The sequence below is a fragment of the Microcaecilia unicolor genome, chromosome 3 (genome assembly GCF_901765095.1).
Source record: "Microcaecilia unicolor chromosome 3, aMicUni1.1, whole genome shotgun sequence".
In the NCBI taxonomy this organism is placed as follows: Eukaryota; Metazoa; Chordata; class Amphibia; order Gymnophiona; family Siphonopidae; genus Microcaecilia; species Microcaecilia unicolor.
Window position 1 is genome coordinate 427,205,251 of NC_044033.1, and position 19,556 is coordinate 427,224,806.

Sequence of the window (19,556 nt, forward strand, 5' to 3'; positions counted from 1 at the left end):
AAATATTGAAGGTAAAGAGGATAGAAGGTAGAAAATGCTGCTTGGTGACTGAACTGTGATGATGAACTGAAAGAACTGTTTGTCTTGGGAAATGAATTACTGTTTATTGTGCACTGGATAAAGAGCCCAGACTGGAGCCTGTAAGCCTGTATTGAATCCTGGTATGTGCTATGCTGCTGTTGGAACTGTGTACTAGAAACCTGCATGGAATAAAAGTCCTTAAGATTGAAGTTACTGGTGGACATCTATTTCTTCATTGTACAGGGAGCCTGTGGCTGGAGGAGATTGTTCTATCCTTGGCTGCACAAGAGAGGTACCTGGTTACAATGCAAAATTATATAATGTTGGAACTGGAAATGAACTGAGCTCTATAGACTACCTGTGATAGATAAATAAGTAAGAATTTAACTAAAAGTGATGAAAATAAACTTCTAGTGTGACTGTTCAGAAAATATTTACGAAATACTGTATTTTAAATTATCAAAACTAGTTAATGACATTTCTGTGTATACTTCCCATGGAGGCTCATTTTCTTTCTTTCTTTTTTTTTTTTCAAACCATTTTTATTGTTGTCAGAAACATAACAAACAAATGACCAATACAGTAGAATATTGATACAAGAATCAAATAAACACTGTGTCAAGGTGACGGCCGTGGCCAGAAGGATGCTAGGCTGCATAGAAAGGGGTATAACTAGCAGAAGAAAGGAGGTGTTGATGCCCCTCTACAAGTCATTGGTGAGGCCCCACTTGGAGTATTATGTTCAGGTTTGGAGGCCGTAACTAGCTAAGGATGAAAAAAGACAGTAACGTAGTAGATGACGGCAGAAAAAGACCTGCACGGTCCATCCAGTCTGCCCAACAAGACAAACATATGTGTAAACCTTATCTTGATTTGTACCTGCCTTGTTCAGGGCACAGACCGTACAAGTCTGCGCAGCAGTACTTCCCGCCTCCCAACCACCAGTCCCACACCACTGGCCCTGGCACAGACCGTACAAGTCTGCCCTCCATGATCCTCGCCTCCCAACCACCAACCCCTCTTCCCCCCACCTGCTCCACCACCCAATTTCGGCTAAGCTTCTGAGGATCCATTCCTTCTGCACAGGATTCCTTTATGCATAGGCAGGAAGCGGTGCAAAGAAAAAGTACAAAAATGGTATGGGATTTGCGTTGCAAACTGTACGAGGAGAGACTTGCCGACCTGAACATGTATACTTTGGAGGAAAGGAGAAACAGGGTTGTCATGATACAGACTTTCAAATATTTGAAAGGTATTAATCCGCAAACGAACCTTTTCTGGGAAAGTGGTAGAACTACTACTACTATTACTACTATTTAACATTTCTAGAGCGCTACAAAGTGTACGCAGCGCTGTACAAACACAGAAGAAAGACAGTCCCTGCTCAAAGAGCTTACAATCTAAATAGACAAAAAGTAAAGCATTTAATATTTAAGAACTAGAGGACATGAATTGAGGTTGAAGGGAGGCAGACTCAGGAGTAATGTCAGGAAGTATTTTTCACGGAGAGGGTGGTGAATACGTGGAATGCCCTCCTGCGGGAGGTGGTGGAGATGAAAAAGGTAATAGAATTCAAACATGCGTGGGATAAACACAAAGGAATCCTATTTAGAAGGAGTGGATCCACGGAATCTTAGCAGAAATTGAGTGAAGATGCTGGTAATTGGGAAGCGAAACCGGTGCTGGGCAAACTTCTACGGTCTACGTCCTGATCATGACTGAATAGAAATGGATGGGCTTGAGTGTAAATTTTAAGGGGCTTCGATGTTAGCTTCAGAACTTTTAGTACAAGAAGAGTGCTGGGCAGACTTATATGGTCTGTGCTCTGAGAATGGCAAGGACAAATCAAACTTGGGTGTATACTTATATATATATATAAAGTATCGCATATCAAGTAAGATGAATTTATCTTTTTGGGCAGGCTGGCTAGACTGTACAGGTCATTATCTGTCGTAATTTACTATGTTACTATCAGGCATATTTTCGAAAGAGATGGGCGCCCATCTTTCAACACAAATCGGGAGATGGGCGTCCTCTCAGGGTCGCCTAAATCGGCATAATCGAAAGCCGATTTTGTGCGTCCCCAACTGCTTCCCATCACGGGGATGACCAAAGTTCCCGGGGGTGTGTTGGAGGCTTAGCGAAGGCGGGACTGGGGCATTCCTAACAGATGGGCGTCCTCGAGCGATAATGGAAAAAAGAAGGGCATCCTTGACGAGCACTTGGCCGACTTTACTTGGTCCATTTTTTCTTACGACCAAGCAGTGTATTTTCCCCAAGTCCAATGAACATGTCAACGAGTGAGCATACTTTGTTTTGTGAGAGGTAAAATTTGCTACTGATCAGAGTATGAGATAAAAATAGCCATACTGGGTCAGACCAATGATCCATGTAGCCCAGTATCGTGCCTCCAGCAGTGGCCAAGTCAGGTCACAAGTTCTTGACAGAATCCCAAATAGTAGCAAGATTGATGCTACTGATCCTAGGGACAAGCAGTGGCTTTCCCCGTTTCTTTCTCAATAACAGACTGTGGATTATTCCTCTAGGAAGTTGTCCAAACCTTTTTTAAACCCAGATACACTAACTGCTAATACCTCATCCTCTGGAAACAAGTTCCATAGCTTAACTATTCAGTGAGATAAAAATATATAAATATTTCCTCCCGATTGTTTTAAAAGTAGTACCATGTAACTTTCTTGAGTGTCCCCTACTTTTTGTACTTTTTGAAAGAGTACAAAATTGATTTATGTTTACCCATTCTTCACCACTCAATATGTTCTACACCTCGTTCATATTCCCACTCAACCATCCATCCCCTTAACCATTTTGGTCTTTGAACTTTTTCTTACATCTTTTTAAAGATACAGCGACCAGAATTGCACACAGTACTCAAGGTGAGGTTGCACCATGGAGTGATACAGAGGCATTATAATATTCTTTGTCTTATTTTCTACCCCTTTCCTAATAATTCCTATCATTCTATTTGCTTTTTTGGCTGCCACTACACACTGGGCAGAAGATGTAAGCGTATTGTCCAAGATGACACCTAGATATTTTTCTTGGTTGCTGACATCTAGGGTAGACCTTATCATCAATTAACTATGATTTGGATTATTCTTCCCAATGTGCATCACTTTGCACTTTTCCACATTAAATCTCATCTGCCATATGGATGTCCAGTCTTCCAACATCCGTGATCTTCCTGAAATATTTCACAATCCGCATTTGTTTTAACAAATTTGAATAGTTTTGTGTCAACTGCAAATTTAATCACTTCACTCTTTGTTCCCATTTCCATATCATTAATAAGTACATTAAATAGCACTGGTCCCAGTACAGATCTACTATTCACCCTCCTCTACTGAGAGAATTGACCATTTAACCCTCTGTTTTCTACCCATCAAACAATTCCTCATCCACAACAAAAAGTTGTCTTCTATCTCATGGGCTTTTAATTTTCTCAGAAGTCTCTCATGAAGAACTTTGGCAAAAACTTTCTGAAAATCTAGATAACATTAACCGGCTCACCGTTATCCGCATGTTTATTCATGCAGTCAAAGAAATGAAGCAAATTGGTGAGGCAGGACTTCCATTGGATTCATGTTGACTCTGTCCCATTAAACCATGTTTGTCTATGTGTTAATGCAGGACCTCTGTGTTATCCTCACTCAGCTTATGAAATTACCCTATGAGCTCATGGAAACAGCACATTTAAAATACACCACTTTGAAAATTATCTTCTTAATAAGAGGAAGATTAACCAAGTTTCAAGAAATCACAGAAAACAGTCAACCATATCTACAGAAGACAGGCTATAAATATTTTTAATTAATAAAAAAGGAGAGCAAAGATGAAAATAGGAGAAAAAGTAGTATAAAGGGGAGGAGTTTGTATTAGTTGATAAAGACAAAGCATTGCTTAACAAATGTTTCTGTTCATGGAGAAAGGGCAGAGTAGGGCAGCAGAAAACAGGTACAAACAAGAATAGAATTGAGGTAGATATCAAGTGCTGCAGGGTTGTCTAGAAGCAAGGGGATCTTGGATTCTTTACAGTAAGAATTGTTCCAACAGTTGGTAATGGAACCGACGCAGAACAAAGCTATTCTGGACCTGGTGCTTACAAACAGGGAGAGTGTTTGTGATGTTACGGTGGGTGATCATTTGGCATCTAGCGATAACCGAGTGGTGTGGTTCAACATTAAGACACATAAGGAGAGAGCTTATTCAAGATTCAAGTTTCTAGACTTCAAAAGAACTAACTTTGCAAAGATGGGGCAATATCTCAAGGAAGAGTTAGTTGGATGGGAAAAGCTGAAGAAAATAGAACAGCAGTGGGCAAAACTGAAATGAGCGCTTTTAAAGGCAACAAACCTTCATACTAGAAAAGTACATAAAAGTAAGAGGAAAAGACGGCTGCTTTGGTCCTCAAATGTAGTAGCTGAAAAGCTAAGAGAAAAAAAGGTTAGCCTTCAAACATTACAAGACAACGCAGAAAGAGGAAGACAGGCAAGAATACCTAGAAAAGCGAAGAGAAGCTGGAACAGCTGTCAGGAAAGCAAAGGAAGAAATGGAGGAAAAGATAGCCAGTATGGTAAAATGGCGGGACAAGACATTTTTTAGATATGTAAGTGATAGGCGGAAGTGCCAAAATAATATAGTGAGTTCAAGAGTGAAGGGAAGGAATATGTAGAAGTTGATAAGGATAAAGCTGAAGTGCTTAACTATTCTTTCTGTTCTGTGTTCACGAATGAAAGACCGGGGGTAGCACCGCAGGAAACAAAATTCTAATGGGAGTGGATGTTCAGTAGACCAGGACCAATTCTCATAAGACTGTGTTCGTGAGGAGCTATCTAATCTAAGAATAGACAAAGTGATGGGGCCTGATGGGGATACATCTGAGGTTGCTCAAAGAACTCAGGGAAGTTTTGGTGGCTCCATTTTCTGACCTCTTTAATGCTTCCTTATAGTCTGGAGAGGTCCCAGAGGCTGCCTCCGTACACTGGACAGAAGATTTCAGCGTATTGTCTACAATGACACCTAGATCTTTTTCTTGAGTGCTGACTTCTAAGGTGGACCCTAGCATCAGGTACCTGTGATTTGGATTGTTCTTCCCAATGTGCATCACTTTGCATTGGTCTATATTAAATTAAATTTGCCATTTGGATGTCTAGTCTTCCAGTTTTCTAAGGTCTTCCTGCAATTTTTCACAATACGCATGCATTTTGACAACTTTGAATAGTTTTGAGTCATCTGCAAATTTAATCACCTTACTCGTTGTTCTGCTTTCCAGATCATTTATAAATATGTTAAATAGCACCGGTCCCAGTAATGCAGCATTCCACTATTCACCCTCTTCCATTGAGAAAAATGGCTACCTACCCTCTGTTTTCTATCCAATAATCAATTCCTAATCCACAATAGAACATTGCCTCCTATCCCATGACTTTAAAATTGTCACAGGAGTCTCTCATGAGGAACTTTGTCAAAGCTTTCTGAAAATCTAGGTACACTGCATCAATCAGCTTACCTTTATGCACATGCATATTCACGCTTTCAAAGAGATGAAGCAAATTGTTCAGGCAAGGCTTCCCTTGGCTGAATCCATGCTGACTCTGTCCTATTAAATCATGTTTGTGTGTGTTCTGTAATTTTATTCTTTATAATATAATTTTTTATAGTATAATTTTGATTTATATGGTGCTGGTTTAGTTGGTTAAAATGTGACAGCAGCACATATTTCACCAACTGCTGTTATATAACTAAAAATTAAAGTAAAAGTGAAGTTTAAAATCTCTTAAGCTCTCCCTTAATTGCATTCCTTCATTTGTACATTATCCCTCTAATTCTACATATTGCACTCAAAATTCTGTGCGCATATTTGGGCATGCGGCCAAATTGTGCATGCAATTTAATTTCTTAATGAGCTAATTAGCACTGATAATTGCTAACAATTGTTGGCACTAACTGGAATTTATGCATGCATCTTTATAGTCACTGTTCTTTAAACATGTGCGCACATAAATTTTTCTGTGGTGGTCGGGGGCATTTCTAGAATTTGCGCACAGTGTTAAAGAATTTGGGAAATCTGTGCCTAATTTTGGTGCTCAAATTTGGGCGTCATTTACAGAATTGAGTCCTTTGTTCTTTTCAGTGATACTAATGATATTTAGTCTAATTTCCATAAATTAACTTATATGCAAAACATTGCATTAAAATGGGAACAACATCCAAGTCATCATGCAAGATTCAAGGTCATGCAGTCAACAATGGTAACAAAGAACGGCAAGAAGCAAAGTGCTGAAGGAGGTGATCAGTCCAAGCAACGAAAACGACCAGTGAAAACATTTATCCAAGTTCTGCTCAACAGTTCTCTGCCCAGACAAATAGCAATTTCACAGTTTGATCATGAAGTCTTGTTGATGATTGGACAAGGAACAATTTCACAGTTTGATCATGAAGTCTTGTTGATGATTGGACAAGGAACAATTTCACAGTTTGATCATGAAATCTTGTTGATGATTAGAGAAAATATATGCCGCTTGCAACAGTTGCATGAAGTGGATTTGTGCTGTTGCTGCAACAGAGACTACAGTCAGAGTGGCGTAATTCCACTTTCATTTGCACAGGAGTTACAGTCAGCCTCCAAGGAAAGAACTGCTACTGGAGGTCAATACTACTTTGATTTTCAGTCCACTGCAAAGTACAACCTTCTCTCAGCTGAATCTGGAACAAAAGAATAGGTTGAGAGATTGCATTTTCAGACACTTACATAAACAGCTTGTATGCATTTCCAAAAGTGGCAAAGGCTTTTATCAAGTTTAGTGCTGCACTTCCCAGCAGTGCAGCAGCAAAGGGTTATTTAGTTGCTCAGGACAAATTTTAGTGCCATGACAATGCTTTCTTAGTGATAATTTTAAGAAACAGTTTGGTTTTTTGTTGTTGTATAAACTGAAGTGACATATTGAGAATTCTGAGACTTAAACATAAAGCAGAGTAATCATAAAGTATTTTGCATTAGTTAATTAGCAATTTGCTTTATCAACTCTGTTTTTGAACATTCTGGCAAGATTGTAGGTGAAGGACTCCTGTTCAGCTTAGAAGGAACAATGCTTCTAGTGCCTCTCAATATGAGTGTGGGAGCTGAAGATTTGCCACTGTCTAGATCACCTTGCCTCGTGCTACGGTTATGGTGTCCACATTTTATCACTGACTAGTGAGTGCTGGAGGTAGACAATACCTTTGGAAATTTTGTGTTCCATGGAGTATACCTTTCCAGTTGTGTTTGCTTTACTTTCAACTTGGAAGCTGCGCAAACTACAGAAAAAGCATGAATGCTTAGTGCAAGCAAAGTAGGACAAAAGGACAAGATTAAAAAAAAAAGAAAGGGAAAGTTAGACTAAAAAATAAAATCTTTTCAATGAATAATATAATTAGAACACAAGATTGTTATGTTTAATTTATTCTCTTTTAGCTTTCTTTGTAATTTTTATTGCTCTTGAGGAACTTTTTGATTAAATGCATGTCGCATTTTCAGGGCTGAATTGAAATCAAATGAGTCTTCATCAATTTAATTACACCAGACTGACACAGAACTCACATTAAAAGCTTACAGGTACCTTGTGTTTTAGATAAACAACAAAAATGAAAAGGCAGCAGAAGATCCTATAAAGAAATTATATTTGATTTATTATTCCTTGTTCTGTCACAGATTGTGATTTTTTTTTTTTTTTGCTAAAAAGAAGTTGTAGTAAATTTGATTGCTTAATTAAATTTGAATGTTTAATAGATAATGCTGTCACAAAATGGAAGTTTAAAGAATAGAGGCCATAGGATGAAGGTGAAAGAGGATAGATTTTTGAGCATCTAAGGAAATATTTCTTAATGTAAAGGTGGTAAATGTGTGGAATTGCCTCCCAGCAGAGGTGGGGAGACAAGGATAGCTTATAAATTCAATAAATTAAGGGGTAAGCACAGAGGTTCTCTCAGGGAGAGAAAGGGATTGTAGAGCTTTAGTAGTTGGTATGAATGGGTGGCCTGCATAGGCCATACGGTCTTTATCTGTTGTCATTTTTCTTTGTTTCTGTGTTCAACATAATTCATAAGGTTAGGGAGAAATGCTTCATTATTATATGGCAAACACATTTGTGATGCTTTAAAATGAGAGAATATACGCTAACTAATTATTTGCTTTGAACAACAGCTGCACTTTTCTAGTTGGAATGAGGCTCCAACACACTTGCGCCTTTTCTTTAATCTTTATAAATGTTCATGATTAATGAAAAACAAACAAATTCTTTTGGCAGGCACTTGTCTGCTAAGAAGCTTAGTAGTTACAAGACAAGAAGATAGCAACATTAATTAGGAACAGTCTGTAAGACTATTATAGTTGGAATTGATGTAAGCTTCATCAGTTATACATTTTCAGATGGGCTTTAGTACTGTTTATGATTTTTGTTTGTGTTAAGGAAAAAAATGAAAAATCCAAAACACGTTCAATGAACAAAGATTTGCTTTTGTGTGAAGTAGCATTGATCCATTTTATGCAAATAGGTCTTTGCCTGATAGGAATGTTGGCACCTAACTTACATTTTTATATTCTGCAATTTATTTTTGTGTTGTAAGATATATGGTTCTGCAGTCCTGTGAAGGGGGGGAGCAGCTGCAGAAGGTGGTCACTAGAGTTTTGTTTCTATACTTGGGTTTGTTGAGTCAGTTTTCCTCAGTCTTGCTTTAAAATTGTGCAAATAAGATTAATTCTTAATGGAATACTATATAAGCTATCTAATTTCAGGCTTTATTTTTTAAATTATAGGCTCCTCTAATTTATGCAATTTAACAGAAATGCTTTCCAAAAAATGAAAATAAAGAAAAATATGTTGTTACACTCAGCGAAAGAAAAAAAAAAAAAGGGGTGAAGCTTATTCAGTCAACAAGGAAAATTAAGCATGCAACCAAAGATAATTATAATTCGACCTCAATTAATTAAGGTCAGGATATACTGATAACAGTTGGAGTACCCATTCTCTTATAATGGAAAAAGAAAAGACAATAGTGAAAGTCATCCATTGGCTTCCTGTTGTTTGGCACGTTAATTTTAAAATTTTAATGCACAAAGTTTGAAAGTTTACCGTCCTTCAAGAGATTTGAGATTGCAAAGTCGGTGTCTTTTAGATATCCGTTCTTTTCACCAGATTCATCTTGAGGAAGATCGTTCATGCTACGTGGAACGCTCTTCCTCTGGAAATGCATCAAATGACTTTACCAAAGTTTTAAAAATATTTGTTTCATGAGGCATTTTATTAAAAAGTCTAATTAATTCATATGCAGTGTTTTCTCTCATATTTTAGAATTATTGTATGTCATATATCTTTATTGTTTTATTATATGTTTTTTTATTTGTTTTATGAATGTTAGTTTGTAACCTGCTTAGATGAACAGGATAAGCAGGATATAAATTTGATAAATATTCAGAATGTGAGCTACCAGTTGTTAGACCCATCCATTAGAACAGTTCTTGCATCCGCAAAGGGTTGCAGTTGAGCAAGGGCAAAAGGTAAAACTTCGCACGTTAAGCTTTATACATTTGCAAGAAAATATAAAAAGAATGTCGCCTCTAGGGACAGGATCTCTTGACATTTAGCAGGACAATCTTTGTCTTTGTTGCGTTTCCTTTGAGAAATCACAACTTACATATTTATTTTTATTTTATTTTTGTTACATTTGTACCCCATGCTTTCCCACTCATGGCAGGCTCAATGCAGCTTACATGGGGCAATGGAGGGTTAAGTGATTTGCCCAGAGTCACAAGGAGCTGCCTGTGCCTGAAGTGGGAATCGAACTCAGTTCCCCAGGACCAAAGTCCACCACCCTAACCACTAGGCCACTCCTCATATACTTTCTGACCCCAGAACTGATCAGCTTTGAACCTGAAAGAACACCCAGTTCTTATTTAGTCCAAGCTTAAATGAAGCCTACTGTATTAACATAGCTTTAGTCATTACAGGCAGACTCAAGTTCTCCAGGAATTTTGTGAGAGTAAAACTGTCCTCCAAAGCATTGGACAGAAGAGTGAAACAATAGTTGCATTGTAAGGAATCCCAATCAAATATAATTGAGGCTTGAAACTGGTGGCATTGCTTCCTTTGGCACTTGAAGAACTTCTGCAAGTATCTTTTAAACATATTCCCTGGGAACACCAGAGGAGATTTGGGGACATTTATAAAATATAAATTGTGGTTATTTAATCAGTGACTGTGCTGCAGTTCTGATATCCCATAATTATTGCTTCAGTTGACCCTGAAATGCCACAGCTACTCCATGAGAGTTGATCTGAGTTGCAAGAGAGTAGCAATATTGTTAGCCAAGGACTTCATTGCAACAATAGCCTTCCAAAGCAAAGTTAATGTAACGTCCTGATTCAGCTCCCCCCCTGCTTACCTTAGCAACAGTAGTACTTGTAGAGATCACTCAAATGTTCAGGGAAAACACTCCTTGACTGATGTCTTATCAGACAAGAATTCCCCGTTTTACTAAAGTCAGCATGCTTGAAATCCAGGACTTTGAGTTCTGAGTGGCTGCCATATCCCCTCATCTATCTTTTTTCCAATCTGAAGGGCCCTTTATTCATATGGAAGGAGTTCCATCCTCTTTATCGTTTTGGTCACTCTTCTTTGTACATTTTCTAATTCTGCTATCTCTTTTTTGAGATATGCAACCAGAATTGAAGGAAAACTCAAGATGAGGTTGCATCATGGAGAAATACAGAGGCATTATAATATTCTTGATCTTATTTTGTATCTCTTTCCTAATTTTGTGAAATACATTGCAAGTTATGATCTTACCAGCTTGGATATCCCGTTTCTTACCTAGAAGACCTATGCAATGTCAGGATTTATTGTTTTACTTTTGTCAGTACCCCAAGAACTCAAATTGGATGATTTATAAAGCTAAATATTTATGATGTGCTGTAACGTGGTAATGGTAAATCAGTTTCCTATCCTGCTATTATCTCACAGTTCTAAACAGGTTACAATTTTTAAGAAGCCTGGGAAGAAGGGCTGTAATAATAAACTCAACAATTAAAAAGATATATATTAGCTAGAGTGAAGAATAATTAATGATGTCAACAGTTAGGATGAGGTACATATTTCTGAAACAAAAGAGTTTTCAAATTTTTCCTGAAAAACATATGACTGCGAAGACTGGAAAATAGATGCACTTAAAATTATACATGAAACTGAAATAAATATTTAAGATGTCACTAGTTGTGAACAATTAAAAAAAATAACTTTATGATATATTTTATTGCTTAACCAAAGTTACTTAACAGATTTCATGTTAACTGTTTTCATGGGATATTAAATCTCCTTGCTTTTTGTAGATAATAGTTCTGAAATGTGTATTTATTTATTTATTTGTGATATTTTTATCCCACATTATCCCAAACAAGTTTGAGTTCAATGTGGCTTACAATAAACAGTATAGGATACATAACAAAGAATACTGCATAAGAAAGTAATTTGTTGTAAGAATCCAATTTTACAATACAGTATCATAAACATACTGGAATAACTATGGATATTAACATTTAGAAAATCTATTATGAATGAGAAATTGTACATGAAGCAATGAGAAAGTTAATGCTAAATAGAGTAATAAGCAATTCAGGTAATAATTAATTGTTTCAGATATGGTCATTCTTTCTGAGGGTTTGTTTAAAAAGGAACGAATTGAGGATTTTGCGGAATCTAGTATATTTCTTATTTTGGGTGGCAGGGCCGTGCCAAGGGTCTGTGGTGCCCCCCTGCAAGGGATCGGGTGGCGCCCCCGCAAGGGACCGGGTGCCGCGCCCCCCCCCCCTGCAGACAAGCGGTTGGAGCGCCCCCCCCCCGTGAAGATGATCGCTGTCCTCTCTCCCCTGCCCTCCCGCTCCCATGTCCCAACTGCCCGCCCTTTTCTCCCCCCAACAAAATCTCTTTTAAATTTACCTCTGTCCGGCTGGCAGGGCAGCGAACGGCGCAGCGTCAGTGAAGGAGGCGGCGCTCCCGACGTCTCTACTATTCTTCCCTTCACTCAATGTCCCGCCTTTTTCTCACGTCAAGGAAATGATGTCAGAAGAAGGCGGGACATTGAGCGAAGGGAAGACTAGTAGAGACGTCGGGAGCGCCGCCTCCTTCACTGAAGCTGCGCCGTTCGCTGCCCTGCCAGCCGGACGGAGGTAAATTTAAAAGAGATTTTGTTGGGGGGAGAAAAGGGAGGGCAGTTGGGAAATGGAAGCTGGAGGGCGAGGCAAGCATGGTGCAGCGGGGCGCCCCCCAGAGGACGGCGCCCCCCTGCCACGCTTACCTCGCTTACTGTGTTGGCACGGCCCTGTTGGGTGGTAAGGAGTTCCACCATTTGGTTCCTAGGTAAGTGAAGTTTGCAGAGTGGACAGTTTTGTAGGTCACTTTTTTGCAGTTTGGGAGGTGTATTCTGAGATAGTTTGCCTCATATTTAGTGTTTCTTTGAGGTAAGTTTATTAATGGTACCATATAGTCTGGAAGCTTAACACCATTATGAAGTTCTTTTCAGTTTAATATTAAAACTTGCTATACAGCATATAACCAGCATGTAGATCTAAGCAGTGTACAAAGAAACTAATAAAAATAAAACTCGAGGAAAGGAACACCAATTAAAATAGGAGAGTCCATTCATACAGAACATGCGTACATTAAGCTCTTCCCATCCTACTTCCCCACCGCTGCATGAGGAGCCCCATCTACTGCAATTGAAGTGCATACATTTTGAGGTGGATTTTGAATTTGGAAAAAGATTCCTATTAAGTGAACGATAACATCATCTTTACATTAATGAATGTCAGAACATTTTGTTGCTTTTTCTTTTTTATAATAGTGGAAATGATGCTGGTTTCCCGTTGATGAAAGAGCCCCTAAAAGTCCTGGAAGACATTGTATCAGCAGTGCACGCCAGTGTTGAGAAAGGGTAAGAACATTTCAGAGCACAAATCTGAACCAACTTTGTTAATATTAATAGCATACAGCCTTAACTGTTAATTGCCTCTTTTTATCAGATATGTCCCTCATACTAAAAATCAATTTGTGTCACATAAAGACCCTTTTTCTAAAGCTTAGTGTGCACTAAGTACCAAGAAGCCCATTTTATACCTATGGGCCTCTTGGCATTTAGCACACTCTAATTTTTTTTATTTTGCGCTAATCTTTAGTAAAAGGGCCCATAGCTTATTAGAAATTGCTGATTTATTAAATGTTTATTGAATTGTTTTCCTTTCATTTTGAGTGTTCAATTGTCTGAATTTATTGTGTTCAAAAAGTTCTATGTTTTAAAGAACTAATGCTGTTTCAGTCATTTTAGTTAAAGTAGTGTGATTGCCTTGTTTATCCGTTTTAAAGGTAATAAATGTAAATAAAACAAAGGAAAAGAAAATAGTGATACCTTTTTTAGTGGATTAACTTAGGGGCCCTTTTACTCAGCTATGGCAAAATCTGAACTTAGCGCATGTTAATGCACGACTTTCCCATGCGTTAAGCCCAGATGCACTGTAGCATAAAAGTTGGGCATTTATTTATTTATTGTTGCAGGTGGTGAGCTAATATTCAGGGAAGCGCCTATTTAGGAGGTGCTGAGTGCACCTGCATTAAGTCTTCTTTATCCACTTAACACATGCTAATGCAAATATGCTAGCTGGATAACACTTCCTATGCCTTATGATTTTTTTTTTTTTAATAAAGACTGTGTGATTAGTGCACGCCAAGAGACAAACTACTACAAAATGCTTTAATGCATTTTGCAATAGGACTTTTTTCCTGTGATAAGCACAAGTTAATGCTTAACCTAGTTTAGTGTAAAGGCCCTTAATGGCAAGACTACCTTACCCCTACCCCTGCCTTTCCCTTGAGTCTTTTATTGGAATACTAATCATGTTTCACTTACACATTTTGATATTGTCATCTTTTGTTCATACTTGACCTGAAGAAGAAGGTTCTGTCTTTAAACCCTTGTCTAAATATGTATTGTTAGTCCAGTGAGAAAAGTATAACTTTATTTTCCCTTCCTGTGTTTTGTTTTATTTCTGTTTATTATAAGCAGAATCAGGCACTTGTAATGTTACAGAAATTCAGGAATAGGGGTCACCCTAATAAATATATCAGTGAGGGTCTTAACAAAGCTGAATCAGCTGACAGATTCTCTGCTATCTAGGCAGGTAAATAGGGAAACTCCAGACATTCTGTTCACCTTGAGATATTCTCATTTGGCCATTCATATACAGAAGACTATTCGTAGAAATTGGCAGATTTTGGAAAGACACGAATGCTTAATATCTATTAGATTGTAAGCTCTTTGAGCAGGGACTGTCTTTCTGTTTGTGCAGTGCTGCGTACGCCTTGTAGCGCTATAGAAATGCTAAATAGTAGTAGTAGTAGTAGTAGTAGTAATCTTCTGGTGGACACTGTTGTTGGATTGTATTCAAATATGTGATTTGTGTTTTTAATGAAGCTGTTTGTATGCTACCTCTAGGTCTTCTTTTTGTTGAAATCTGCTGATCCGTCCCTACTCTGAAGAATTTTTGTTGCTCTTTGGCATAAGGTTTTTTAATCATTGTTTCATGCTTGTGGCCTAAGTTGACAATACAGTGTTAATTTTTTATTTGTTTTTTTGTATGTTGAAATCGGAGCTTGACAAATCCTGAACACTAGGTTGCCATGTTGCCTTGAAATTACACTTTGAGGGTCATTTTCGATATGACGTCTAAGTCTGACTTTGCACATTTTGCGAAAAACATCACAAATCCGAATAGGAAAGAAGGTCATTTTCGAAAGAGAAAAACACCTTTTTGTTTTCGAAAATATGGTTGTGAACAACGTTTTGTAATTTTGTTTTTTGGTCCATTTTCGAAAACAAAAACGTCCAAGTGCAAAACACACAAAATCAAGCCATTGGGATGTAGGAGGAGCCAGCATTTTTAGTAGATCCCCCTGACATCCCAGGACAGCAATAGGGCACCCCAGGGGGCACTGCAGTGGACTTCATAAAAAGCTCCCAGGTACACATCTCACCATTGCTTCCTTACCTTGTGTGCTGAGCCCCCCAAAACCCAGTACCCCTAACTGTACACCACTACCATAGCCCTTACAGGTGAAGGGGGCACCTATATGTGGGTACAGTGGGTTTCTGGTGAGTTTTGGAGGGCTCACAGTTTCCTCCACAAGTGTAACAGGTAGGGGGGAAGTAGGAGCCTGTGTCCACCTGTCTGCAGTGCACTGCACCTACCACTAGACTACTCCAGGGACCTGCATGCTGTTCTAATGGAGCTGAGTATAACATCTGCGGCTGGCAAGTAATGTTTTTCATCACATTTTTTAGGGGTAGGAGGGTGTGACCACTGGCAGAATAAGGGAGATCATCCCTGATTCCCTCCAGTGGTCATCTGGTTAATTATGGCACCATTTTGTGCATTATCCATTCTAAAAACAGGTCTAGTTTTAGTCCTGGACGTTTTTGTTTTGTTCCATTATGGTTGAAAAACGTCTAAGTCTTAGGGAACGCCCATGTCCCTGCCTGAACATGCTCCTGATACGCTCCCTTGAGGTTTGGATGTACTTCTGACCGACTTCATACAAAATGTCTAGAAAAGGGTTTCAAAAATACTGATTTAGATGTGTTTGTGAGAAAAACATCCAAATGCAGCTTTTTAAAATTTATTTATAACCATTTAAATTTTTACAAGCGATAAAACAACTTGCTGGAAATACAGAGAAAGTAATATGTAGGAATTATTTCAGTCAGGTAATTCAATTCTCTTCCTTAGACCACTAAATAGGGAGAGTGAAACAAGATAAGGAGGTCAATTAAACAGTAAACAGGAAAAAAAAATGGTATTAACCTGATTATCCCCAGATATTACTCGTCTAATTCATTATTCCACATTGATCATCTGGTTGGCTTCTTCAAGGCCAATACGGTGTATAGTCAAATCATTTCATTGAAAACATATTGTCCAATATTAGTTAGAAATAATACATCTGATTACATTCTTTCTCTTTTAAAAACCAGAAGTTATTTAACAATGCATATACTTAAGTCTCTAATTCAAATCCCACTGATTAAAGTAATCCCAGTTTTCACAGGCTTCACTCCTTTTAAAGTAATAATTTGAGGAAATATTTCTGAGGAAAACTTTAGGAGTCATACCCAGAACTCTGGGAAAAACAGTAATCTCGATATTAATCATCTGTAATAATATTCATTTTATTATTCAAAATTTCTGGTCTATTATCATTTTCAAAGTCATAACCACTTCTTGCTCATGTAGAATCATTTGTTATATCAATTTTTTACTCTCAAAGGGTTCAGTTGAATTGTCCATGTAACTCTCTAATAAAATTATATCTGAAACAAAATTATTTACTGCCACCGTTAGGTCCTGAAGCGCCTTCCAAATGGTATTTAATGTAACCTCCACGGGAGCCAAAAACTCCAAGTTGATTTCTCATAGGTGTTTAGGAGTGGTTCCGCCGATTCGGGTTCTGCTGTAAACGTCTTCCATTCAGCATATACCTCTAACTCACTCCTCCACTCCTTTGGACATGGTGGTTGAATAATTCGGGAGCGATGGGGTTGTTTTTTCCAGGTTTAAGAGTGTCGACGCTCCTTCACCGGCGCTAATCAAAGGACTCGCCAACCCTTTCATCTGTGGGCAGTTCGTCGCCCAGCGGTCCCGCACTTGTGGCTCAGGGGATAAAACGCTGGCCATCAGCGGCTGACCGCCGGTTGTCCCCTTCCTCTCAGTTAAGGTAACTGCAATTGCAGAGAGGAAATTTACGTAAAGAAGACGAAACTTCAGAGGGCAGCTGGGCTGTTGGGCATACGAACTTCAGGTCACCATCTTACCACTCTCCCAGTTTGGGACACTCTTTGTCTGGTTTCTCCTCCGAGGCCTGTCTGATATGGGTAACCCTTCAGCATAGCCCTCTGAGTCATTGAAACACACAAGCCCCTCCACCTCTACAAGGTAGTGTCCCTTCGGAGGGGTCAAATGCTGCTTTATGCCACGTTTTACACGTTTTTCTGTTTCGAAAATGAGCCCATTTGTCACCCAAGATTTCATACCAGTTAGTGCTTTTTTTCCCCCTCTTTCTACTTCTTTCACAGAACTGCCTCATAAACTGCATTTTCCAGCTCTGCTCCACGATTCTCCTCTCAAGTTTGGGACTGTGCTGTCTTAGAGGACTCATTGTCTTCTCCATCCTAATCGAATCTGTGCATTTATATTTTGCCAATTCCCCATTAGGGCCCAAAGCAGATTAGAAAATAAAGAAGCCAGAACAATATCCAGGAAGTACAGTCATAAAAAACAAAGACGTTTTACCAAAAAACTATATCAGGTAAAAGATTTACTAAATGGAGTGTTATCAAATAACAATGAAATGAAAGAGTGTTTTGAGACCTTAGATCTCTAGGTAAGTGTTATTCCCCAGTGCGCTCTTATAATGTACACTTTTCACCGAGAGAAAGTGTAAAGTAAAATTATTCTTAGAACTGAGATATTCTAGAAGACCTTGAAAAAGAGAGCAAAGGAAGAAAGTGTTCAGGACCTGACCTCTCAAACATTTTATAAATCAAACAGGCTAATTTAAACATAATTTGCGTGTCTCCCAGCATCCCATGCAGATGAATTAGTAATGCAGTAACTCATATTTATGGGACCAACAAATCAATTTATGAGCCATAGTTTGCAGTGCTGATGGTCATCTTCATCTGTGTGTTGTTCTTTTGATGCTGCCCATTATATTAGAGCTGCCTTCTGTGATACCTTTCATGTGATAGAGCACTGGCTTATTCAGACCTCAGGCCCTTCCCTAAGTAATGTGTATATGCAGATTTTAGTCCAGTGGGTTCAGAGAAGGGGTGTCTAGGCATTGTAGGGTTATGCCATTCTACACGCCAGTCTTACTGCCCCGCTTCCCCCCCCCCCCTAAAAAAATAGAGTTGACGAAGCTGAGGATCCAAGATGGCGGATACATGACCTGATCTGTGGCTGCTATTATTCCTTTTTTCCTGGAATCATTTAAATGATTTGTTAACTTTTATGGTAAGAGGACAGACTCGCATCTATCCCGCGGACCAGCCTGCCCTGGCGGCTGTAGGACTGACTGACTGAATTGCTTTGCTGTGGGCAGCACATCCTGAGTGAAGCCATCGCTGCAGGATGTAACGAGGAAGGAGAGCTGCCCATCCTGCTTGATGCAGACACACTTTGAGCCCGGAAGCAAGGGACCTGCTGCAAAACTCAGCCATACTTGTGGAAGAGCAAGGAGGTGCATTGGAACTAGAAGTAGCTGGTGCCTCCCAGTGGGGCTTGCTTGCCCAACAGTATTGGCGGAGGAGGGAAGCCGTGGCAATGATACCAACAGCGGGGTCTTCTGTTCCATCGACGGAAAGGGCCCGAAGTCTGCTGAAGAGCTTCAGGGAGTACCTGTGAGTATGCAGCAGATGTTAGAAGTGCTTCATAAGCCGGCTTTGCTGAGTAAGCCAAAACTGATTTTGTTGGATGTTACTTGGGAGGCCTTATTCAAACTGGACACTTCTCTTAAACTAATTGGAGTTAATGGCCTCTCAGTCTTTGGTAGATCAAGGGGCATTTGTTGAGACTCAGCAAAAAGTTTCATCTTTAGAAGAGCATTTTTGTTCTGCTAGGACCGAGGTTAAAAGCATTTCTAATACACATGCTCTATTAGTTAAGGATATTCTGATGATTCATCATAAGTTGGAAATTTTAGAGAGTTTGTAGCATAAGAAAACTCTGCAGTTTGTGAGCTTTCCTAAAGTTGCCTTTTAAATGTTATTTCTCTGAAATTTTGAAAATCCCAGAGAAATTGTGTCCTCTTATATTAAAGGCTTATTATTTGCCATTAGTGTTTTATTTTTTGTTACATTTGTACCCCGCGCTTTCCCACTCATGGCAGGCTCAATGCGGTGGGCAATGGAGGATTAAGTAACTTGCCCAGAGTCACAAGGAGCTGCCTGTGCCGGGAATCGAACTCAGTTCCTCAGTTCCCCAGGACCAAAGTCCACCACCCTAACCACTAGGCCACTCTTCCACTCCATTGTCTGATCAAGATATTGCTCCAGGGACTGATGTGCCTTTTGATGAACTGAATGTGACTCAGATCATTACTGGAGAAGGTCAAGAAGCAGTTCCTGCGACCTTGATAGTACATTTTGTATTAGAACTTGATAGAGATTGGGTCTTGCGTTTAGTTTTCAAGAAGAGAGAGGAAAGATTTTTGAATTGTTTAGTCTCAGTGTTTCCAGATGTAGTTCGGGCTGCCCAGACCTACGGTATTACAGTTGGGTGGATTATTTTGGTTAGACTTCCCATGTAAATGTGTAATCAAACTAGAATCAGTTTGATATATTTTTTATGAACCAACTCATCTAAATGCTGTTATCTCAAAGTAGTAGCTCTTCGGGGAGTTCAGGAGTGCCTAATGTGACATCTACTCCTTGATATAAAG

The 19,556-nt window shown here is 39.0% G+C and overlaps 1 protein-coding gene across 1 annotated transcript in view; it reads left to right on the top strand.

Moving 5' to 3' along the window:
* The window catches only part of NBAS (NBAS subunit of NRZ tethering complex), an 892,343-nt gene that overhangs the window by 607,398 nt on the left and 265,389 nt on the right, over positions 1–19,556 (top strand). Inside the window, exon 47 of the mRNA XM_030198850.1 lies at positions 12,913–13,002. Coding sequence (XP_030054710.1) covers positions 12,913–13,002 — 90 coding nt within the window. The remainder of the gene's footprint in view (positions 1–12,912; positions 13,003–19,556) is intronic.